Genomic DNA, 24960 nt, shown 5'->3' with positions numbered 1-24960 from the left:
CCCTATTGGGATTGGGCCAAAATTTGAGTACACTCCTAAATTTAAATTTAAATTGGAGGCACACGTAAACTCCTTCTAGCTGTTCTAACAGCTTTAGTATTTCCCTAGAATGAATAAAAAGTAACATCAACAGTATATTCTCTTTATAATGCATTCTTACATGTCCTACCTTTATCGAACAGAAGTACACGCTTCACTTATGTCTGCCACAGCACTATAAAATGTGTTCAGTGACAAAACTTCAGCATTACTTTTGAAGTAATCCTGACTACACTACGGTTGCTACCAGAATGCTATTAAAATTCTAGTTTTCTATTATCCAAAGCCAAATCTGTTGTGGACAAAAATGGACATCCTCAGAGAAAATAGTTATGCTTTAGAAGCATTTTATTGGACTTCATAGACTTTGGGTGCTGCAGCTGGATTGATAATGACTGGCAGCAGTGACAACTGCAGGATGCCTGTGTAAGTCAGCTCTCAAGGGTCCCTACTTGAGATACAGAACACATGGGGCATAATTACAATGTTAATTTCTTCTAATGGTGTTGCTATGAAGCATAAGTAGTGATTTTGCAGTGATGGCACCCAGTGGTATAATCTTATGAAAGCTGGAAAGTGGTTTGAAAATGCTAGAGACCGATATTAGGTTTCACATTTCAGAAGTGTCATTTTGTGTACAAATGGTTGCTAACTGAGAGACAGAGAGGTTTTTGTGGTGTCTGGGTAGCTGAACAGAAAGATTGATTCATGAAAAACAGAGTTGGCTGATAACGGAACTTATTGTAAACAAGAAAAGTGAGAGTGGAGTTGGGGATGAAGTCATTCCCCAATCCATATTTCATATACAAGATTGCCAGTCAATTAGATGGTTTTTGTAGTGGTAAGGGCTATATGACTGGTTGAGGATATCTGGAAGATTTCTGTCACAACAGCAAGGAAAATAACGTTAGAACCTGTTATATATACTTTCGTATAGTGTCATGTATGTACTTTACAAATAGGGATGCACACAAGATCACAACTGGCAGGTGTGGCAATTTCCCTGTCCTGCATGTTTTAAATCTAGAAATTATTGTAAGGAAGGCAGCAGAGGAAGGGGGGGGGGGAGAGAGAGAGAGTTGGCATTGGGACGTAGAAGAATACAGTGGTGCCTTGCATAACAAAATTAATTCGTTAAATTAAATCATTAATTTAACGATTTAATCATTAATTTAACTAATTTTTCGTTATGCGAATCGCGTTTTCCCATAGGAATGCATTGAAATTTAATTAATCTGTTCCTATGGGCAAGAAAAGTCAGAACAAAGTCAAATTTGGTTTACAAAGTGTTTATTAAGTGCTCTTTAAAGGCATACATACTGTACTGAGGATTTCAAAAATTTCAAGCACAAAACTTCAACTTTTTAAACATGACAGAAAAACATTTAAAAATCAGCAAACATGAGGCAGGACCATCTGACTTGAGGCTCAACACTGAAACTGAACAGAAACAGTCACAAACAGTCCTAGGACTGTGCAAAACTCTTCAGAAAGTACATTTTTAAGGCATGTAAACAGGGACATCAGACAGAAACCAATACAGAAACTTTTTAAAATCACCAAAGGACTCTCTAAGGCTCTAGGGGACACTTGTACACAAACATTTTAAGGTGACCAAGTGAGGCTGAAGTGTCTCAACCTACAGGACCAGTCTTTTAAGTCAGGAAACTGGAGGCAGACAGAACTGTCTCCACATCACAGCAGCAGTCGTTTACGTTCCCAGAGCTGCGGAGGGTCTCTCTGGGGATGGCACGAACGCTGGTCAACTGGGAAGGCGCAGTAGAGTAGGCAGGGACACTGGCAAACGTGGAGAAGACGCATGCAGGAACGGTCTCAGGCTGTCTAGCTAGGACAGAAGCAGTTTGCAGTTAGCCAAAGACAACCTGGAGACAGACCCTTCTGTCCCCCAAGTCTCAGCATCACTGCTCTAACTTACCTTAACTTAACAACTTGGACAACTGGGAGAAGGCTTCAAGGCTTGACTTCAAGGCTTCTAGGAGGACGAGGAGGAGGAGGAAGAAGGCAACTGGGCACCACTGGTAGAAGCAGCAGGTTCCTCTTCCACTCTTTGCTTCTTCATGAAGAACCTGTCCATGGTCTGCTGCTTCAGCTGCCTTTTCAGCACCCCTCTGAAAGAGGACACGATCCTTCTATCAAACATGTTTGCAAGGTCATGTGCCAGAGCCTTGTCTGGGTGGTGCCGCTGTGCATAAGTCTGCACGTTTTGCCACTGTTGGCAGATGTCCTTCAGTTCCGTGGAGGACAGCTGTTCCTCACTTGTCGCTTCTTCCTCTTCCAAAGAGGCCTGCTCCTGCGTAGCCTCTGCCTGCGTAGCCTCCTGGGTGAACAGCTCCCGGTTGTGGTCCTCCACCAGCTCGCAGATGTCCTCCTCTGTGACCTCGAGGCCCATGGTCCTCCCCAAGGAAACAATGTCCTCCAGCACTGTTGACTCTGGTGCAGGCGCAGAAGCATCAGAGTCACTTGTTGCCACACACTCTGGCCACAGGTTGCGCCAAGCGGAATTCAGATTTCTCTGGCTGATCCTGTCCCAGGCCTTGGTGATCATCTTCACGCAGCTGACCATGTCGAAGTGGTCTCTCCAGAATTCATGCAGGGTGAGGTTGGTCACCTCGAAGCAGTGCCTGAAAAGCTCCTTGGTGTACAGTTTTTTGAAATTGGCGATGACCTGCTGATCCATTGGCTGGAGTAGTGGGGTGGTGTTAGGCAGCAGGAACATGATATGAAGCGGAAGTCCTCTAACAAGTCTTCCTCAAGGCCTGGAGGATGAGCAGGAGCATTGTCCATCAGAAGCACGGCCTTCATCGGCAGGTCGTTGTCCAGCAGGTACTGCTTGACAGCAGGGCCAAAAGCCAGATTGACCCACTCCACAAACAGGACGCGTGTGACCCAAGCCTTAGTGTTGGATCGCCACAACACGCTCAGCCGGTCTTTGTTGACCTTGTGCTTCCTGAAGGCCCGTGGGTTCTCGGAGTGGTACACCAGCAGGGGCTTTATCTTCAGGTCCCCGCTGGCGTTGGCACAGAAGAGGAGGGTCAGACGGTCCTTCATGGGCTTGTGGCCAGGCAGCTTGGTCTCCTCTTCAGTGAGGAAGGTCCTTTTGGGCATCCTCTTCCAAAACAGCCCGGTCTCATCGCAGTTGAAGACCTGCTGTGGAAGGTAGCCCTGTGTAGTCACGACCTCCAGGAACTCCGAGGCAAAGTCCTCAGCCGCAGGAACATCGGAACTGGCAGCCTCTCCATGCCTGACCACGCTGTGGATTCCAGATCTGGTTTTGAATCTTTCAAACCAGCCTCTGCTTGCCTTGAAGACTTCTGGCTCGGCTGAGGTTCCTGGCTCTTGCTGTACGAGGTCTGCGTGCAAGACCTTGGCCTTCTCACAAATGACAGCCTCAGTCACGGTGTCCCCTGCACGTTGCTTCTCTTCCATCCAGATGAGCAGCAACTTCTCCACCTCCTCCAGAACAGGTGGCTGGTTCCTCACGATCCTGGTGACTCCCTTGGCTGCATCTGTCGCAAGGATCCTCTCCCTCATCTTCAGGATGGTCCCGATAGTGGATGGATTCCTCCCGTACTCCCTGGCGAGGTCTGTCAATCGCATGCCTCCGTCGTGCTTCTGGATGATCTCCTTCTTCTTTTCTAGCGTCATCTTTGTCCTCTTCCCGGCCTCTGCAGGAGCAGCCTTCTTGGGACCCATGTCAGCAGTTGCTACGTTCGCAAAAACAAAAGGCAGTGCTTCACATCCGCTTCACGCACACCTTCCCACCCCTGGCCAAACCTGCCTGGGACCAAAAAGTGGCATAACACCTCCCACCCCCCAACACAGGAGAACAAATGCACATGGTGAAGCTACGCTCCTTACCTGGCCAAACCTGCCTGGGACCAAAAAGTAGCATAACACCCCCCCACCCCCCAACACAGGAGAACAAATGCACATGGTGAAGCTACGCTCCTTACCTGGCCAAACCTGCCTGGGACCAAAAAGTGGCATAACACCCCCCCACCCCCCAACACAGGAGAACAAATGCACATGGTGAAGCTACGCTCCTTACCTGGCCAAACCTGCCTGGGACCAAAAAGTGGCATAACACCTCCCACCCCCCAACACAGGAGAACAAATGCACATGGTGAAGCTACGCTTCTTACCTGGCCAAACCTGCCTGGGACCAAAAAGTAGCATAACACCCCCCCACCCCCCAACACAGGAGAACAAATGCACATGGTGAAGCTACGCTCCTTACCTGGCCAAACCTGCCTGGGACCAAAAAGTGGCATAACACCCCCCCACCCCCCAACACAGGAGAACAAATGCACATGGTGAAGCTACACTCCCTACCTGGCCAAACCTGCCTGGGACCAAAAAGTGGCATAACACCCCCCCCACCCCCAACACAGGAGAACAAATGCACATGGTGAAGCTACGCTCCCTACCTTTCCACTGCTTGAGATGTCCCTGTGAAGAAGCTCCTTAAATCCTGATCTGGAAAAACAGTTGCAAATGAGTTCCACAGATTCCCCAAACTGCTGGAAAAACTCCCCTAACCTCCCCAAAACTGCTGTTGGCCAGCTGGCCCCCCAAAACATACCTCAAATGCTGCCCACCACTTCCCAAAAGTTATGAAAAGTTCAAAGAAACTTACCTTAACTGCTGGTAGTAGGTTCCCCAAGGAGTTGGTGCTCAGAACTGCTCAGAACAGTTGACCAAAGACAGGGTTCGCCCACAGCACAGGCTCCTGGAAGTCAACCCTGGAACTGCATGTGGAGAAGTGAGCCCAGGCTGCATTGGGGAGGCTTTTTAAACCTCCAGGCACAATGCATCCTGGGTATTAACGGTTGTGCGATTTAAAACAAACCAGGACAGGACAAAAAAAAAATTCGTTATGCAAAGCATAAGTCACAAAAATTCGTTATGCGAGTTACCAAACTTCGCGAACCGCTTCCGTTAAGCGGGTTTTTCAGTGCGCGGGGCATTTGTTATGCGAGGCACCACTGTATGTAATTATTTCCATTTTGTGTCCTTAGGCTTAGTTACAATAACAGTCCAATCCCAACTAAATCCCTGCATGGCGATACAGGGGCCAGGCATGGCTACAGTTGTATCCTGTGGGGGATTTTCAGCTGCTGGAAGTCTTCTCTGGGAAAGGGTTTTGTTCCCTTGCCCCAGGGTAAGCCCCAGCAGCTGCTATGGGTTAACTCAGACCTGTGCCAGCTCAATTTCTGGCATGAGTCCAAGCTGATCCATGCAGGCAGATCAGGCCCAGGAAGAGGATTGAGATTTGGCATGTGCCACTGCTGCCAAACCTGCTCCCCTCCTGGGTCTTATCTGCCCTCCTCCCCACCCCATCACAACCCCGTTCCACCCATCCTGCCCCTTTCAACCCCACCTTTCGCCAAATCCCTGCGCCAGCCTCCTTCCTCTCATGGGTGCCTGGGATCCTTTGGGACCTGGAGCTGGCTGCTTGCTGCTAGTGGCGGCAGCCAGCCCACACACACTGGCTTCGTTTCTGTAAAGGACACTATGTAAGTGGAATGTGCGTTCTGCCAGCATATTTCTTCAATGAGATTTTGCCACAAGTTGTTGGGAGCTTGGAGTTGTGTCAAAGCCTTCACTTGTACTTTCGCACAACCGTGCACACTTCCTCATAGGCATATGCTCTTACACATTGTAAAGTCAGGCACACATAATGATATATGCTCAGTACTCTCTTTTGCATACTGGCAATACACACACACAAACACAATTGCAGATATACACTTAAGTACAAGTGTGCATTTATAATCACATACATACATAAATGTGTAGCACATGTATTACCTTATGGTGTGTGAAAGGGCATAGCATGGAGAGGAAAAGAGAGTCTTCTCTCATCTCCCTACTTCCTTTCATGTTCAGGAAGTCCTTTTGAGGGATGGCTTCTGCAGGCATCCTACAATTGTCAGTGTTGCCCATCATATCAACCTGAGAACTCCCCAGTAAGTAAGTAAAAATAGTGATAGGAGTAAGACTCTGATCATCTGCTTGGAGACAGGGCTCCCCTGCTTTCAGTCCATCAGAGCCCAGCTCCTGAACAGGTGGACTACTGGACACAAACACACCCTTCTCCCAGTTTATTTCAAGCCCTGTATGATGACTTTGGGGCTGAAGATCCGCTGCTGACTCCTGCACTAAGTGACACTGGGAGGCTTGGATTGGATTAACAACCAAACCCTAACCTGCACTGGAACAGGCAGACCAGCTGGCCTGTGCTGTATTTTATTTATTTATTTATTTGATTTATACTCCGCCTTTCTCCCTGAAGGACACCCAAGGCAGCTCACAACCAATAGATTAAAATACAATAATAATAATATAAAATACAGATAAAAACAAACAATATAAAATACACAGCAGTCAGCGCATAGTAAAAACATTAAATTAATAAAAGGAGCCATTATAAGGTCTCAAAGGCTTTCCTAAATAAAAAAGTCTTCAGGTTTCGCCAGAAAGTTAATAGTGAGGAGGCTGCCCTCAATTCGAAGGGGAGAGAATTCCATAATGTAGGTGCCACCACCGAGAAGACCCTGTTTCTGGCCGCCATCCCGTTCACCTCTCTTAATGGTGGCACAACCAACAGGACCCCCTCTGATGACCTCAGAGAATGGACTGGAGCAGGGGTGCCCAAACCCCGGCCCTGGGGCCACTTGCGGCCCTCGAGGCCTCTCAATGCGGCCCTCAGGGAGTCCCCAGTCTCCAATGAGTCTCTGGCCCTCCGGAGATTTGTTGGAGCCTGCACTGGCCCGACGCAACTGCTCTCAGCGTGAGGGCAACTGTTTGACCTCTCGCGTGAGCTGTGGGATGAGGGATCCCTCCACTGCTTGTTGTATCACGTCTGTGATGCAGTAGCAGCAGCAAAGGAAAGGCCAGCCTTGCTTTGTGCAAGGCTTTTCATAGGCCTTGAGCTATTGCAAGACCTTCATTCATTCATATAAGTTCATCTTTAATATATTCATTTATGTAAACGTATGTAAATTTATTCAAATTTAAAATTTAAATTAATTCTTTTTTTCCCCGGTCCCCGACACAGTGTCAGAGAGATGATGTGGCCCTCCTGCTAAAAACTTTGGACACCCCTGGACTGGAGTATATGGGAGAAGGCGGTCCCAAATACGCTGATCCTAAGCCGTTTAGGGCTTTAAAGATCAAAACCAGCACCTTAAATTCAGCCTGGAAACGAACCGGCAGCCAGTGCAGCTGCCGGAGCAGTGGCGTGAAAGAGTCAAACTGCCAACCTCCAGCAACTACATGAGCCGCTGCATTCTGCACTAGCTGTAGCTTCTGGACCATCTTCAGGGGAGCCCCACGTAGAGTGCGTTACAATAATCTAATCTTGATGTCACCATGGCATGGACCATCATGGCCTGAGACAGGTATGGCCGCAGCTGGCGCACCAGCCAAAGCTGTGCAAAGGCACCCCTGGCCACAGCCAACACCTGGACATCCAGGTGCGAACCCCCAAGCTGCGAACCTGCTCTTGCAGGGGGTGTGCAGCCCCATTCAGAGCAGGGCGATAGTCTAGTACCCACATCATGGATTTCTGAACCAGGAGGACCTCTGTCTTGTCTGGATTTAATTTCAGCTTGTTCGCCACCATCCAGACCTCAACTGCCTCCTGGCCTCTTACTCATTGTATTCAGTGCAGGATTGGGGCTGGCTTCGGCTTAGCCTGGGGCAAGGTGAATTAATTCCCCTTACCCTGGGTAATGTGGCAGTAGCCCCAATGGGGCTAATCAGATCTGCACCACCCAAATCAGTGGGACAGATCTGAGCAGCCTGGCACTGCTTGAATCTGCACCAGGTCACCTGGGAGTGGGGTTAGGATCCTGGCCCTACTGCCACTCGACCCTGGGCTGCCCAGCAACCCACCTGCTGTATGCCCTCTCCCACCCCAGAACACCCTCATTCTGCCCTCCCCCGCCCACCTGAGACCCCCACACTGGCCTGATTTGGCCAGTGTGAAATCACTGTTTTCCCATTGCAATGGCACTGGATTTAGCCTCTAGAGCAGTCATTTTCAACCACTGTGCCGTGGCACACTGGTGTGCTGCAAGTGGTCCACAGTTGTGCCACTGGAATTTGGGGGAAGATCATTTATTAGTAGGGCCAATGGGGATGTGAGCCCCCCACTGGCAGCATGGTGTGTCCTGTCAATTGTAAAAAACCTGATGTTATGCCTTGACAATTTTAGTGGCCTTTTCAGTGTGCCATGAGGTGAAAAGATTGAAAATCGCTGCTCTAGAGGCCAGTGCACATCCATGTGCCGACCTCCCGACTCCTGAAGTGGTGCAAAAGTGCCTTATGGCATTTTTGTGACACCTCTCTGGGCCAGCGCAAGGGACTTGTGCTAGCCTAAGGGTGGTTCAGGAATGGCTCTAGGTATCCTACTAAGGGCACAATCCTAACCAACTTTCCAGCACCAACGTTGGAACAATGCAACTCCTAGGTAAGGAAACAAACATTCCCCTACTTTGAGGAGGTCTCTGTGAGTGCTCCTCAACTGCAGGATGCAGCACACATCCCATTGGCACAGCTATGCCAGTGCTGGAAAGTAGGTTAGGATTTGGGCTGCAGGTATCCACATCCATTCACTTTGGGGAGGAGGTTGACTGACAGCGCAGACAAACTTCTTCACTGAGAGATCATCAGGGGCTTTTGTTATACTGAGGAAAATTAGTAGTATGCCTTTCCGTCAGATATTATCTCAGCCTGACGTATTTGAAGTTAATCAAAGAATCATTTCTCCCTGTCATTCTTTAAGCTGAGATGTCTTTAATTGTCTTATTCTGTGTGCGTTTGGATCATACCAGATTTTTTTTTTTAAGCAGATGAGAGCTTCCTTATCTGGGGGCAATGGCTTTATTTAATTATCATAGATAAGCATGTAATACCAGTGCCAATAGAGGTTTTCAAAGAGATACTTGTTACCCTGCACATGCCGGATCTCATACTTGGATGGGAGACTGCCTGGGAAAACTGGGTGCTGTAGGCTTATACCATAGTCTTTCGAGACTGAAGGTTGCCAACCAACCAGCTGAATCCTCCTTCCATCAGAGGCTTTTCTCCCATAGCATTTGCTCCTGGGTGCTTTTCTCCCAGTAAGTTTCACTTTTGGTATCAGAGGATTGCAGGGGTCAGACTGAAGGGACAAAAGCAGCAGGTGGGGGGTGAGGAGTCAACATTCCCTGCCCACCCACACTTTTGGCCCTTTAAAGTATACCCTGTGTTTTCACTTTGCATGCAAATGGGACAGATTCATGTTGAGAAATGCATCTGCACCACCAGTCTATGTAGTTAAAATTTAGGTACCTCTAATACTGATAGAATATCCTTTATCCTCTCCAGTTTCGTTTATATCCCTTTTTCTGGTGGATCCTGTGAAAATGCATGAAAATTTAATAGATTTCTATTATGGGTTTATAGCAGTTGTACAGATGTGACATGTCTGCTTTCCATTTTTTCCCCTCAAATATATAAAGATTATTTTTATTAGATTATTTTAGAATTGAGATTATTTATTGCAATATCATTCATGACTACCAACTAAACAGAGAATTGTCTCTTCATTAAAAAAATTCCCATATGCAGACATGAGCACAAGCAGAGATGTTTCTTTTGCTATTGTCAACTGAGAAAAAAGCTAGAAGAGGAAGAGAGGAAAGATGATTATCTTTGGGCAATGAGAATTACAAAGGGGAGACATTATTAATACTGTATTCTCTCCTTGCAACATCTCATTAGAATGTTGTGGCTACAAAGAAATGAGCATTCTCTCTCTCCCTCCCTCTGTCTCTCATCCTCATCTGCGGTGATTTTATTTTAATTTTTTTGTTGGTGTGAACCCCTAGCAAGGCCCAGAAAAGGGTGCTTTGGCTGGTGGGGGAGAGGCTTGTGCAGCTCCACCAGTCAGCTGAGCAGTGGCCTGCAAGACCCCAACCAGCTGCAGGGAAATGGCTTCAGCAGTCTTGTGGGAGTGACTGGGCCTGCCCATAGGAAGAGTGGGAGGGAGGCATTTGGCAGCAACACCAGTCCTTGCCCACACAGATTGGAGGTAACCTGCTGAGTTGGGGGAGAGCTGTGCCCAGCTTGTGAGAGAGTAGACGGGTCCTGTTAGAGAGGCAGTGGGCAGGGGAAGAGAGACCACCAATGGAGGAAGGAGGAAAGATGGAAGCTTGGTACAAACAGAGGGAAGTGAAAAGGAAAGGCCTGGTGGGAAGTGACAAAAAGAGAGAAGGTCTGGAAGCAGGGGAAAGAAAGGAACCCTACAAGAAGAACCACAGGGCAAGAGGAAGTGAAGGAAGGGAGAAGCAGTGAGAAGGGATTGTGAGAATTTTGCTTCAGTTCCTAGGTATTTAGCTTGCACGTTGTGGTTGATTTAGCTGGCATCCCCCCATTGATTTTTATGAGATAAACTATATATTGTATACGTTTCTCTACAGTTGGGTCAATCAACTATACTTAACTCTCAGGGAGGGTGAGTATCCTCATAAAGTGATTTGTGTGTGAATGGAATTTATTTATTTAGTTGGCACATAAGTTGGTTGCAGAGCACTGGATTAAGAAAATGTAATTAACAAACCACAATGTGTCAGGGAAAGCACAAAAAAAAAAAAAAAAAAAGACACAGGCAACTGGGTACTATGGCTGAATCTAAACTGTGTTGCAAAGTGCTGCTCTATTACCAAAATATCCTTCCAGGAATATAAGAAGAGTTGCTACTGTACCACTTCTGCTGGCTCAAGGGCCATTGGCATAAATACAACTTTCCTTCTATTCCCAGAAGAACCTTCCAATAATGGAACAGTGCTCTGCCAAATGTTAGGGTCCAAACCATGGTTGCGATGTGCAGCTATTTTGCATTTCTACCCATGAAGGTAGCCATGGCCAATTCCAAATAGAGGAAACTTTACTGAAAATAAAAGGAGACACCGAAGGAAATTAAAATTTCCTCCACCAAAGGAAATTTCCTCTTATAGGTAATAAGCTACCAAAAGAAGGGTGAACCCTTCCCTACATCCCTAGCATACATCCCTAGCATGTATGCACTGCTGAAACAGAGACGCCTGCTTTGGCTCGGTCATGTCGTGAGAATGGATGATGGCCGGATCCCAAAGGATCTCCTCTATGGAGAACTCGTGCAAGGAAAGCGCCCTACAGGTAGACCACAGCTGCAATACAAGGACATCTGCAAGAGGGATCTGAAGGTCTTAGGAGTGGACCTCAACAAGTGGGAAACCCTGGCCTCTGAGCGGCCCGCTTGGAGGCAGGCTGTGCAGCATGGCCTTTCCCAGTTTGAAGAGACACTTGGCCAACAGACTGAGGCAAAGAGGCAAAGAAGGAAGGCCCATAGCCAAGGAGACAGACCAGGGACAGACTGCACTTGCTCCCAGTGTGGAAGGAATTGTCATTCCCAAATCGGCTTTTTTAGCCACACTAGATGCTGTTCCAGAACCACCATTCAGAGCGTGATACCATAGTCTTTCGAGAGTGAAGGTTGCCAACAACCAAAAGAAGGGTGAACCAACACAAACAGCATGCAGACAGTGAGATTCTGGAGGACATGGGTAGGGATCCATTAACAGCTGGTGATTTTCTGTGATAATTGTGTGCAGAGAATTCACTCAGCACTGGAGAAGCTAACTATCCTCAAAACCTTTATATGAGGCCCACTGTTGTGATATTTAAAAAATGAATTAATGATAAATGAAATCACATATGGCTAGTTAAAAATGAGAGTTCAAATCTCAAGGTTGTTTTCAGATAAAAAGATATTAATCTGCTTCTTTACTTGGGCAGGTGATGCTACTTCCAATTTCACATATATCATGAGGAGCCGAAGAAATGGTACCTTGGAGAGTTCAAAAAGTCTTTATTCCAGTATCTCTCGAAGTACAGATCTATCCTACAGCGAAAGTGTAAGTGATTAGTAAATGTTAATTCTATACAATACAATAGGCATTGATAAAATCCCTGCAGGGTCAAAGGTTGATGTTCAGTATAACTGTTAAGTGCAAGAAGAAAATGTATAGTTGATGGCAAACTTTTTTTATTAGTACTGAATCATTACAGACAGATTCTGGGATTGTTAGCATTTGTCTACTTTTTAGATTTACTGTGGGTGTATAACTGAGTTGAAGCTGAAAATGAGCTGGCTACATGTAAAATATTTGGGAATTAGTGTTTGTGATTCCAGATCCAGGTGTTTTGCTTTGAAATGGGCAAATGATCAGCTACAACAATAACCCTTGAAGACTAAGATCCTGAGTTGTGCCTATAATTAACCACCATAATTGCCTTATATGTGCAGAGCAAGTCTCTTCTTTTGCCCTCTTTATCAATTTTTTTGGTACAACCAATGTCTCCAGGCACCTCTGGAGGAGAAAGGTGGGATAGAATTACAGGTGCAACCTTGGTATCTGCGGAACTGGCATCAGTTGATTTAACTCATTGTAGATCCCAGCGGATACTGGGGTTGCCATTTAAGTGCCATCAGAAAAGAAAAAAAGCATGAAAATAGCACTTTTTACCTTCACACAGTCAAACCGAGTTGTTTCCAAGCCTCTCATGGGCTAAAATAGCACATGACCCACTTCTGGGTCACGTGGAGGTTCCTGGTTTCTCCCAGCGTCTCCCCCGAATGCATTTTGGTAACAGTTTTCTCAGTGAAAACCTCCTGCTATTATTTGTTCCATTGCTGAACAGAATATGCGCACAGTGTGTATTGCTTTTTATTTTTTACTAACCAGCTACTTGGGGGGGGGATTTTTATTGGGGAAAAATAGGTAAGGGAAAAGTGGATTCAAACAAAAGCCTCCTGCATTTGCCATGGGGGGGAAAAAAGGGCAACCTGTGCATTTCATGCAACAGGTAGTTGGCCTTGAGCCACAGTCTTTTGTGCCCTCTTCCAGTGAATGTACAATCTTCACGAGAGCTAGTTACGGCTTTCAAGTATAAACTCCTTCTAGGGTGGATTCAGAGGTTCTACACACAGTGGGGAAAAGTGTCCCAAGAGTCCAGGGCTCATTTCTAGTACAGTACACCCTACTATAAGTAAAAGCTATACTCTAGAGAGTATAGTGCATACTATGAACTATCTGGTATGAACCAGATAGACAAATTATGCACTATGAAATCATTGTATACATTTTGTAGCACATAGAGACAATGTGTGTGCATTGTGCTTTAAAACTATTATGTAGGTTGAACTAGCGGTATGAATAGACAATAAGGATATTTTAGAATCTGCAGGCGTCATGTTGTAATCCCACATAGGATACTCCTTTGTTCTTTTGGAAGTGAAAATAACACAACCTTAGCTAATTACCCATTGTAGGTAATGTATTTCAAAAGAAATGACTAAGGTGTTAATGGTTGGGGATTTTTTGTTTGCTTGTTTTGAGAAACATACAACTACATTTCACCCAAATCTTTGAAATCTTGCTTGCTCCCAAAGGATTTGGTACACTTCATTCAGGAGAATTTTAAGAAGAGAGAGTGTATCTTTTTCACTAAAGATGCCAAATCAATGTAAGCACATCTTTACTAAATTCTGTACTTTGGAGTGCTATTCTTTATGATGAGTCTTAGACCATTTTCATTCATGGTACAAAAAAGTACATTGGAGTTGTTCCTATAATGTGTGAATATCATTAATGCATGCATGCGTGATGCAATGCTGAAGAGAGAGGGCATGATCACTCTTGCCAATAAGTATTTTGTATTTGTATCATCAATCATTACTGTACTTTTTAACCATGAACATATTTAAGCTGCATGCTTGATACCCCAACCGCCACGATCCACCAAAATAACAAGTTCTGAGAGGTTACTCCAACCCCAAGATGTTTTCTATAAGTTAGGCTGAGCATTTGTTAGGATCTAGTCCCTGGTTATTATACTGCCTTGTCAAGTTGTGAAAGTCCTGTTACCTCAGTTCTCCAGAAATGTCAGGGTACATTTACACTTTGCCTCTGTGTTGCTGCTGAGAATATAGCTGGACCTGCAGTACCTACTACTGAGGGCATACTTTGATCAGTGACAGTTCAATGTTGAAGTGCTGCCGTTTTCCCAAGGGCTGCATGAAAAAGACATGGACAGTTAAGAAGCATAACTACATCTTTCTTCTTGGGCAAAAATATTTTGGTAGGGCTTTCAAAGGTATCATCCTTCAAACTAAGAGTAAGGGAATTTGCGATATCCTCTACTTTTCTTCTCTTTACTGAGGAAAATCGAGGTCTCGCCCAATTGAGACACCATGCTAAATACTATCCCTCATACCCAATGATGTGCCAGCCTCTGTTCCTCCTACTCTCCAATGTTCTAGCTTAGCACTCTTCTCCCCTCCTTCCTCTGTCTCTCTCTTCCTTCTTATTCCAGGGAGTGCAAGGAGACGGAGGAGCAGTGGAGGTGAGTCAATAGGCAGAGATGAGTGACCTAAGAACATAAGAACAGCCCCACTGGATCAGGCCATAGGCCCATCTAGTCCAGCTTCCTGTATCTCACAGTAGCCCACCAAATGCCCCAGGGAGCACACCAGATAACAAGAGACCTGCATTCTGGTGCCTTCCCTTGCATCTGACATAGCCCATTTCTAAAATCAGGAGGTTGCACATACACATCATGTCTTGTAACCCGTAGTGGATTTTTCATCCAGAAATTGTCCAATCCCCTTTTAAAGGCATCCAGGCCAGATGCCATCACCACATCCTGTGGCAAGGATTTCCACAGACCAACCACACACTGAATAAAGAAATATCTTCTTTTGTCTGTCCTAATCCTCCCAACACTCAATATTAGTGGATGTCCCCTGGTTGTGGTGTTATGTGGCATCAATTTGCTGCCTGAAGCAATTGCTTCAGAGACAATCCTACCATCACCCCATACGGTGATGAGGTGGCATCAATGTGGCATCCATGACATCCCACAAGAGAGCTTTAGCCAAGATCCTCTTGGCTTCCTCGTGGGAAGGGAATATTTATTCCCTTCCTCCATGGTTAATTCCTGCTGTCCCCTGGGGTCAACAGTGCCAGTGATGTCGAATGGACCTATGAAGGCAGATCAGGTGCTGCTACCACTGAACCTTCCCCATTTCTGGTCCTGATCTACCCTCCTCCACATCCCATCAGCTCCCCTCCCCATTCCACCCCTCCCCACCCATTCTTCCCCTCCCTACCACCATCCTGCCCCCTGTGTGGTTTTACCTAAGGTGGCAGGCATCCCCTGTCCATTCCTGTGCTTACTGGGCAGCTCATTGCTTCTGGTGGCAGCCAGTCTGCACACTCCAGCATTGTTGCATTTCTGATAGCCAGAAAGTATGTTTTGGCACCTCATTCTATCCACCCCCACCCTGTTCCATTTCTCCCCCCCCCCCAACTCCCTGCACAGCCTTACCTGAGGTGCTGGGTATGAACTCAGCAACTTGTTGGATCTGGCAGATACCAGGCTGCACTCTCTGACAGCTGGAAAGCTCACCATGCTGGTGGAATGAACTTTCAAAGGCATAGCACACGGTCAGGATTGGGCCCTACAAGACTGAGTTACAAATCATAAAATTCCGTCTGCTGAAATCTCACAAGATGGCCTTAGGCAAGCCATTTTCTCTCAACCTCTCCCACTACAATATGGGGATAATAAAAATCTTGACTTATGTTACAAGGCTGTAAGTTATTCATAGTTAAATAATTCAACAATTATTTCAGAAAACTGCTCTCCTTGTTATGTATCCAGGCCCCCCTCCCCCCCAAAAAAACCCACAAAAAGAACCTGATGTTGTTTCTTTTCCCATGCACATTTTAATAGTGACAATCTATGTAAATGTGGATACTCAAAATCACAACACATGGAAGGCACTCAAATTAACAACCTTGAGAAATGGAATTATAAGAAACACACCAAAGAACTCCCAACTGATGCCTTTGGGGACATTGAATTTGAGAACTTGGGCAAAAGAGGAAAGGCAAGTCCATTGATTGCTATTTTCATTGTGTGATTTGTGTTTCATTTGTGTAGAAGTAAACTTTTCTATAATTAGTTTTTTTCCTAAAGCATTAATTTCAAAAGAGAAGGAAATAATTGGACTGAAATACCTTGTATAAGCACCTACATTTAAAACATAGAGTAATTGATTATTGAAACATGTCAAGTCATCTTTGGAGCAAGCCTATGCATTCCACTCAGAAGTAACTTGCATTGTATTCAGTGGGGTTTGCCCCCTGAAAAGTGTGTATGCGATTGCAGCTCTAGAGATTTATTGGCTTGCTTTGTTTTGATATGTTTAGGAAGAAGACTGAAGGTGTTGATAGAAATGAAAAATAAAAATCATCGGGTTTATATGATTGCATTTTATGAAAAATAATAGATTGTACAGTAGATGTTTAAAAATAGAAAAGATTTAGACTTCCATTTATACGTATACTTGCAACATGGAAGCTTTGAAGGCATTAATAACACCTCAAAATTGGAAGAGCTATTCAGTGTAAACAATAATGAACAAATAATAGGAATGATAAAGGAGGGTATTAAGAGCCACATTAGGACTGTCTGGTATATGGATTAAGAACCCTTTAAATGAGATGCTCATGCTGAACACATGGAACTGTGCACAGGGAAACATTTCGCATGTAGCCAGCACCTCATTCAAACAGGCCCCTAAATGAAGGCATTAAAGTAGATGTAACAGAATGATGTAGCATGAGTAGAAAGGCATTCACAAAATGAGGTACCTGCCTTGTGATTAAGCAGAACGTTTTTAGAGTAGAAAAATTATCTTTTTTTCTCCTCAGTATATCCGTCTGTCGTGTGACACAGACTCTGAGACTCTCTATGACCTGATGACCCAGCACTGGCATCTGAAAACACCCAACCTCATCATATCTGTCACAGGTGGAGCAAAAAATTTTGCTTTAAAGCCACGGATGCGCAAGATAGTCAGCAGGCTAATCTACATTGCACAGTCCAAAGGTGAAAGTAGAATCCTTTGTTTCTGCTCTCACAAAGAGAGAACGAATGTTACTTTGAGTACATGATTGGGTTTAGCATATTTATGTTTTAGCCAGTAAATAGCATCTGGATAGGAGGCCATGGGGGGGGGGGAGGAGACGGATTTAATCTGTTGCCCAAGCCAAAGGCTTGAAACTGATTCCTCACCCCCCAGACGCTGTTCATTCTAGGAAAAAGTTAACATTGGCACCATTGGTATATAATTCAAGATATGAAATACTTTCTCGTGTGTTGTAAACTACATAAAATTATATATGTAGTCAAACATGACTGTACTTAGTTTTCTCCTTGCAATTTATAGGGGCCTGGATATTCACTGGAGGCACTCATTATGGACTGATGAAATATATTGGGGAAGTAGTAAGAGACAACACCATCAGCAGGACATCTGAAGAGAATGTTGTTGCTATTGGCATAGCTGCCTGGGGAATGGTTTCCAACAGGGAGAATCTGATCAGAAGCTGTGATGCTGAGGTACCAGACTTTTGGCCTAATCCTAATAGGGCCTTTTGCTGCTAGAACTAGAGTTCTAGCAGCATAATTTCTTTTATGGCTGTCACAAAGTGTGACATGCCATTCTGTGGCTGCATTCTGTGTCTGCATACCAGTGGCTGTGTCTGCATGCCAGTGGTCTGTCCACATTCCCCAGCACCAGGAAGTGGGAGGGAGGTGAGGAGGTGACACTCAGGGTGGGGTGAGGGCAGATTGAGGCTGGAAAAGTGACAGCATTGGTGGCAGCGGTGTTGCTGATATCCTATCTGCCTTCTCATGTCAGAGTAGACCCATTCAGATGGTGAGGTCTTATCCCTGGGCAAGGGCACAAATGTTTCCTTATCCGGAGGAGAACTTTGGGACCTGAAACTCTAAGCAATATTTCTGGTTTCTTTGGGAAACGGTAAGATTGTGAGCCTTGGTAAGTATCCTGGAGAGGGGCGGCAGCATGTTGTAGACCTGCCCTGTGTCGCAATGAGAGCAGGGCTGCTACTGAGCATTGGTTGCATTGTGCTACAAATGTACTGTAATTCAATGGTAGACATGCCTTATTTTTAATAATTTATTTCTAGACATATTATTCAGCTCACTACATATTGGATGACCTCAAGAGGGACCCTTTGTACTGTTTGGATAATAATCATACACATCTAATTCTGGTTGATAATGGCACTCATGGATACCCAGCTACAGAGGCCAAGCTACGAACCCAGTTAGAAAAGTATATTTCGGAACGCATTATTCCAGGTAAATTTCCAGTTTGGTTTAGGGTACTCTTCTGAACTGAGTATTCTGGTCAGTGCAATGTGTTAAAGGAACCCCAAAGCCAGTTCTTAGGGTTGTGCTATAAGTTGTTTTCAGAACTATCTTAGTGTTTTTCTTCAGAAGAATGAAGAAAATGGAAATGAAATTGTGGTTTTAGTTTTTCCCTTTGGAACTTGTCATCCTGATCTTAGGGCAGGAATAGATAACACTAAAGAATGTAGCACTGGATGCCCTGGTGCCTGGCATAACGATTGTGTAAAAAAATGTGTATTTTTCAGTTCACAGGATTATTCTGAAAACTCCAGCATCGGTGGAGTTTATTTTAAAAAATAAAGCTGGAGAGCATATGGCTATTCTTGTTTTTACAACCTCCAGCTAATTTGGTGCTCATTAGTTACTGTTCAATAGTATTGATTAATAAAGGACTAGTCAGCAACTGTTACCCTGCACATGCCTGATCTCAGAAGCTAAGCAGGGTCAGGCCTAGTTAGTACTTGGATGGGATACCACCTGGGAATACTGGGTGCTGTAGGCTTATACCATAGTCTTTCAAGACTGAAGGTTGGCAACCTTCATTCTTAGTAGAAAGCAGAGCCCAGCAATCAAATCAGAAGAGGTAAAGTATTATAGTGTTTTTTGCAGATAAATATCTTGGAAAAGTCACAAACCTGTCAATATATCCATTCTTTCAAACAGAACACAGGACATCTGGTTAGACAATACCTGTACTGAGAATTATAAACTGTGCAAAGTAAAACTGAAGTGTGATTTTAAAAGATGTGATACTGTTGCAGATTCATACACTTGTCTGTTTATGGCATTTGTGTTTCAGATTCAAATTATGGTGGGAAGATTCCAATTGTGTGTTTTGCCCAAGGAGGAGGAAAAGAAACTCTAAAAGTAAGTCTGTCCCCCCCCCCCAAGTTTTCTTTCCTCCTCAGTCTTCTTGCTGTTACATTTCTCCCCTGAAGTAATTTCCATTGTGTTCAACGGGGTTTCCAGCTAGGAACACACACTTCTCATGGTCCAGTGGCCTTAAACAATGTTTTGTATTCCAATACAACAGAAATATGTGAATTGCAAAACTGAATAAGTAGGATGCAGGTTTGCCATTCAAGTATATAATACTGTACTATCATGTTATGATCAAGCATTTAAAAAAGCTCACTGAAGTTTTTAAACTACTTTTTGGAAGAGATTCCTGTCAAGCTTCCTAACAAATCTAGCAGAAAAAAACATTCAGAGGTATTTTACCTCAGTATGAACTCTGATGAAACATGTTATCCTTTTTAAAAAAAAATACCAAGAGGAGAAAAAGAAACTCTAAAAGTAAAGGTCAAAGTGCACATTTTGCCATGTTTAATTTCCTAACTTAAAACACTGACATAATAATTCTTACCTTTTGCACAGGGATGGCTTTCTGAGTGGTGCAGTGCTTCACATGTAAAGATTGTGTTAGGATAATACAACAAAAGTCAGCAAATGTCATTATCCTCATATTGCAGATAGGGGAGATGATGCTGATGCCTGAGGTCACCATGAATTCATGGCAGGGACAAGATTTGAACTAGGGAAGTTCTGGTTTTCTGGTCAGACTCTTACCCATTCTTGATTCCCCACCCCCAACCCCAAGGGCATCTTGGGGAATGGAAGCAATTTTGTGCAGAAAATTGGCATTGAGAAATGGATTACTGTAAGTACTCCCTCCCCTCACAGTTACTCTGAATATGGTGGCTGCACCTGTGGCTGCATTTCTCTTTTAAAAATGTGAGGCGATCAGTCATGGCCCTCCCAGGCTGCAATTGTATATTGCACTTATCTGGACGTAATAATACTGTAGTCATTAGCCTTGTCTGCCTTTCCTCAGAACTCTCCCCACACCTCACATCCCTTAGACTTAAGATAAAACAAATCTAACTTTTTGCAGTTTCATTCTTGTAGAAAGTAGATCTATGGTGTTTAGGGTTCTGTCAGATCTAAAACTACTTGGAAATGGTTTCTGTTTTAATTTAGCAATTGGATGTGTAGGGTAAGGAAGCAGCAGTGAAAGAAATAAAGATTCCTTGACCAAACAAGGAATTTTTATGCTCATCTGCAGGAGGCAAAAAAATTCTCAATTATTATAAATTCATATTAGAAGTTTTCTTGTGTCAGTGCAAGGGTGCCCATAGGCAATTGCTCACAAAAATATGCCCTCTCAAATGTATTTACCTTTTTTTGCATATTAACCTTTCTCTTGCAATCACAGTCCCTCTCGGGCTTTATTAAGGCAATTTAAATGAGCACATAAAGGGAATTTAAAATACTTCCATTTTAAATTAACGTAGGGAGCTATACTTTGATATACAGAAAGTGCATTTAATAAGCATTCTTGGGCAAGCATGTTACATTCATAGGAGTATTAACAGAATATTCATTCTAGTCACAATATTTCAATGCTGTTACTTACCTCTGATATTGGCTATTGTTGTCCATTAGCAGCAGTGAAAGGGAAGCAGACATGGTAGAGATTTTTCTTTTGGTAAACCAATATCTGTTGCTAAGATTAAAGTTGGTAACTTCACCACTCTCCTATTATAATGGGGGGCTAAAGTTTGTTCAGACTGCCCTCATTTACCTGGCTGCAAGCCCCTTGATCTTTCTAGAACTTACTTCTAAGTAATTATGCTTGGCATTAAGAGACATGGATACCTTTTGTGTTATGTGTAAGTTTACTATTCAATACCAGAAGCTAAACCTAGACTTTACTACTTAAAATTTGCTGGAATGAATTGGTTCCTAATTATGTCTGGTTAATTTAGGTTCATGTAGTTTCAGAATTTCATATCTGCATATTATTATTGTTGCTTCCTGACTAGAATTTTGCACACTCGCAATTATTTATGGATTCTAGTATTGTAAAAAATATCAGCAATGTTATACAGATATTTAAAAAAAAACTCAGTTTCAGATGAGGACATGCTACCTGACAATTTCATTCACAGCAGCTTTCAGTACGGCGTTCCCCTAAGTTACATTAAATCAAGTTCCTTTACTGGAGTGGGTCATGAATCCAAAGAAGAGTGTGTCTGCTTCACTAATTTCAGTCTTGGAATAAATTGAAATCCTGCTTCTTCTATCTACGTTTTCACAGCTGACTTGTCAAAGACGCATCCAAATTCCTTCTGTAGTTATTCTGTAGGAGTCCACGCAGCAAAAATTCCCAAGTAGGATCTCTTTGAAGTATTCTTCCTCATTTGATCAAACTTAAACATGTAGTAGACTTCTATAGCTGACCAGTCTTTTATCTTGCTAGCCATGTTCTCATCTATGTGATCTCTGTACAAATGTAGGCAAAATATTTCAGATTCCTTATATTAAATCCTGGCATGTGATGTTTGCCATATCCCCTCCTAGTACAGCAGGCCCAGCCAGTATGCCATACAATTATCTAAAGAGTAATGGGCGTTGGTGTGGTTTTGAGTCCTGACCACATAGTCAATTTTTGCTGAAAGATTACTATCCTTATGCATTTTCCATTGCTTGATGAACGTCTGTCTGCAAAGTGGTAGAGTGTTGGTGCTGACAACTTTTTTCCACTTAGATTTACTAAGGGTAAAATAGAATCGCTCTGCACTAGGCATGTGCATCCACATTGTGCTTGGGGGCGCATGACTTGTTACCAGGAGCACACCAACATTAATAACTATTATCAGTTACAATAACAAACTCATACAGACACCATACCATTGGTGTCAGTTGGAATTTATTGTTTGATCAATTGAGTCAATACAAAGCTCAATTCAAACATTAGAGCAAGAATAAAAAAATATTACCCCTTAGTACAGCTTATCTTTCAGAGGGAAGTAAACCACTTTTTACTATGCTGGTTTGCTATTTAATTGCCATCAGCTGCTGCTTGACCACCTTTCTCATGATTTCTTGTCTTGCTGCTGTCAGTCACTGTGTTGATGTTTTTATAGTATTTTATTGTGCTTTGCTTGCAGTACTTGCTTTACTTATTATACATTTGTATTTTAATGTCTTACATTCTATTTTAAGGGATGAAAGGAGGGATAAAAATATTTTAAATAAAGTAAATAGAAGCTTTTGAAGGGCTTCCAGTGATAAGGCCTGACCTCAATGCACCCCCAAGTATGCACCTGATCCTTGTAATGCTATCTAAATACAACCCCACAAGTGAAACAAAGCATTGACCAACAATACCTGTTGGTACTGTGTCTTGTTTGGACTGAGCTTCTGTTTATTGGCCTTCATCTCTAGTGCATTACTGAGCCCAGTAATCAACCCATGACTAATTGATTGTAGATATTATTTGACTAAGGGCTCAAGCCTCCCCACTTTCTAGCACTGATGCAGCTGTGTCAATGAGGCATAAGCTGCATCTTGCCGTGGGGGGGGGGGCAGTCACAGAAACCTCTCAAAGTAAGGGAATGTTTGTTCTCTTACCTCAAGGCTGCATCAGTACTGGAAAATTGGATAGGATTGGGCCCTAAGAGGCCTCGAAAGCCTTTGTAGTTTATTTCTGAGCAATGGATCCACCTTCTGATATCAGCTGAAGAATAATTCTTCCTTAATTAAAACAATTGGTGTTTTCGTAAACTGATCTGAGTTTACTGGCACTACCTGCTTTAGATATTTTCATTCCTGCTCACTATTTCTGGTTCTAGTTCTGATCATCCTGGTCCTCGGAATGATCAAAGTGGAGCTGGAAAGGTTCAAAGCTAAAGCAAGTTTAACAGATTTATTCAGGGTCAATTTGTATTTCCTGTCAGTTCATAGCAAGCTGTGCCGCTGTTGGACTGTGTACTGCATGTTATGGGAGGGGGAACCAGATGGCCCAGGAGAAGTAAGTACAGTAAAGATTTTCCTTCCTTGTCTTCCTGTATGCCACCTCGCTGTCAATTGGTCTCTGGCCAGCTGTTTAGCTGACATAAGTCAAAAGAGACCTGGGGGCATTTCAGGGTGGAGAAAGGGGGATAGGCTCTCGGCATGCATGGAGATCATCTCTTGCATCTTGGATGGCATTCCTTATTCTGCACTCCTTGTTCTGGAGTAGGGGAAACTGTGGATGCTGCCCCTGCAGTAAAGTGCTTCCAGGTGACACCTTGTAATAGTAATACAGGAAGCTGAACAGGGAGGTACTTCAAAGAATTAGCTGTCTGGAAGAACCATTAGACTTGTATATGTTCCATATGTTGGGATGGAGTGGAGGATTCTGTCAAGGAATGTGCCCCATCTCCTTGAGGGGAGTTGCTGGAGGAGGACCCCGGTTTGGTTTTGCCACAGAAGGCCTAGCAGAGGCAGCTAAAGCCTGTGCTGAGTCACTCAGCAGGTGTGAAATGATAGCCTGCTGAGTGACTGCAGACGCAGCTGGAATTGGGTGGGGCTAATTAACCCAAGCCTACCCTCACACAGGCCACCCATTGGCCAGCAGTGGAATAAAAAACCAGCAGCCACCACTGGGCAAAGGGGGGGGGGTTGTGGGATGGCTGGAGGTGGAGCACTCTGTCATTATGCTCCATACTTTGTGAGAGTGGGTAACTTTGGTTCCCTGCGTTGGAACCCACGCTTGTTGCTTCTTTTTTGAATACTATGTACCTGTAAATATAAGTTTGAAAGGACGCTGCTGTGTGCTCCTCCTTGCTGACGCAAGCTTTACAGCTGCATCTGCTACACACACACACTCCCCGGGAACTGTTCCAGGCTGACCGACCTTGGGCAGAGGGAGTAAGCTCAGCATTCACCCAATGCCTCAACAGATTCTTGAGTGGTTTCTTTGTGACCTTTTTTCCTTCATCCTAATGGTTTCTTCTCTAGGCTATTAACACTGCAGTCAAGAGTAAAATTCCCTGTGTTGTGGTGGAAGGTTCTGGCCAGATTGCAGATGTGATTGCAAGTTTGGTGGAAGCAGAAGGCATCCTTACCTCCTCATCTGTCCAAGAAAGATTGCTCAGACACTTGCCTCGCACTGTTTCCAGGCTGTCAGAAGAGGAGACTGAAAGTTGGATTCGATGGGTGAGTGACTGTGTAACTTTCAGGTATATAAAAGCCTCTCATACTTGTTTGCACTGTGCAAATAAGCTTCTGTAGGTCCTTTCCTGTAGTGGTATCAATCACTGCTTGGTAATTGCTAGCAAAAGATTGTTGCCCAGGATTGTTGATTAGGGGTTTACTGCTAGGGATTTTTTTGGGGGGGTGTAGGTGTAGTGCATTTGTCAAGACCATGCTTCAGACAATTGCCATCTTTCAGTCAATGGGTTTTAGAAATGACCTCTGTATGCAATTGCTTTGGAGCATTCAAATGTGAGCACATCAAATGTTACCTTTATTAAAATTAAATAGCTGCTTTTTAAAAGACATTTCTCCAAAAGGTTGATCATATCAGGCTCATTTCCTTCATGAGTATTTCCTATATGGAAGCGCTTTTACAAGCAGTCCCTATGGGAAGTTATTGGTCATATTGGACTGTTTCAGGTTATTTTGCAAAGCATCACTTTGTTTTCTTGTTTTCTTTTTTAAAATTATTTTCCAAAATAAAAACAAACAGCAAATACTGTATAAACAAACACATAAATATAAACTCAATATACAACACAAAAACACACCGTTGGA

At 43.9% G+C, this 24960-nt stretch overlaps 1 protein-coding gene across 3 annotated transcripts in view; it reads left to right on the top strand.

Annotated features, from left to right (window-relative positions):
- The first annotated feature begins 15913 nt into the window (after positions 1 to 15913).
- The window catches only part of TRPM8 (transient receptor potential cation channel subfamily M member 8), a 41485-nt gene continuing 32438 nt past the window's right edge, over positions 15914 to 24960 (top strand). For all 3 annotated transcript variants that reach the window (XM_066629942.1, XM_066630012.1, XM_066629871.1), the window contains exons 1-6: positions 15914 to 16045; positions 16872 to 17049; positions 17390 to 17562; positions 18153 to 18327; positions 19178 to 19245; positions 24166 to 24363. In XM_066629942.1, coding sequence (XP_066486039.1) covers positions 15929 to 16045; positions 16872 to 17049; positions 17390 to 17562; positions 18153 to 18327; positions 19178 to 19245; positions 24166 to 24363 — 909 coding nt within the window. In that variant the 5' untranslated portion in view covers positions 15914 to 15928. The remainder of the gene's footprint in view (positions 16046 to 16871; positions 17050 to 17389; positions 17563 to 18152; positions 18328 to 19177; positions 19246 to 24165; positions 24364 to 24960) is intronic.

Source organism: Tiliqua scincoides, chromosome 1, assembly GCF_035046505.1.
Source record: "Tiliqua scincoides isolate rTilSci1 chromosome 1, rTilSci1.hap2, whole genome shotgun sequence".
Taxonomy (NCBI): Eukaryota; Metazoa; Chordata; class Lepidosauria; order Squamata; family Scincidae; genus Tiliqua; species Tiliqua scincoides.
Note: the sequence above shows the minus strand (reverse complement) of the source record. Positions and strands in the feature narration are given on the sequence as shown.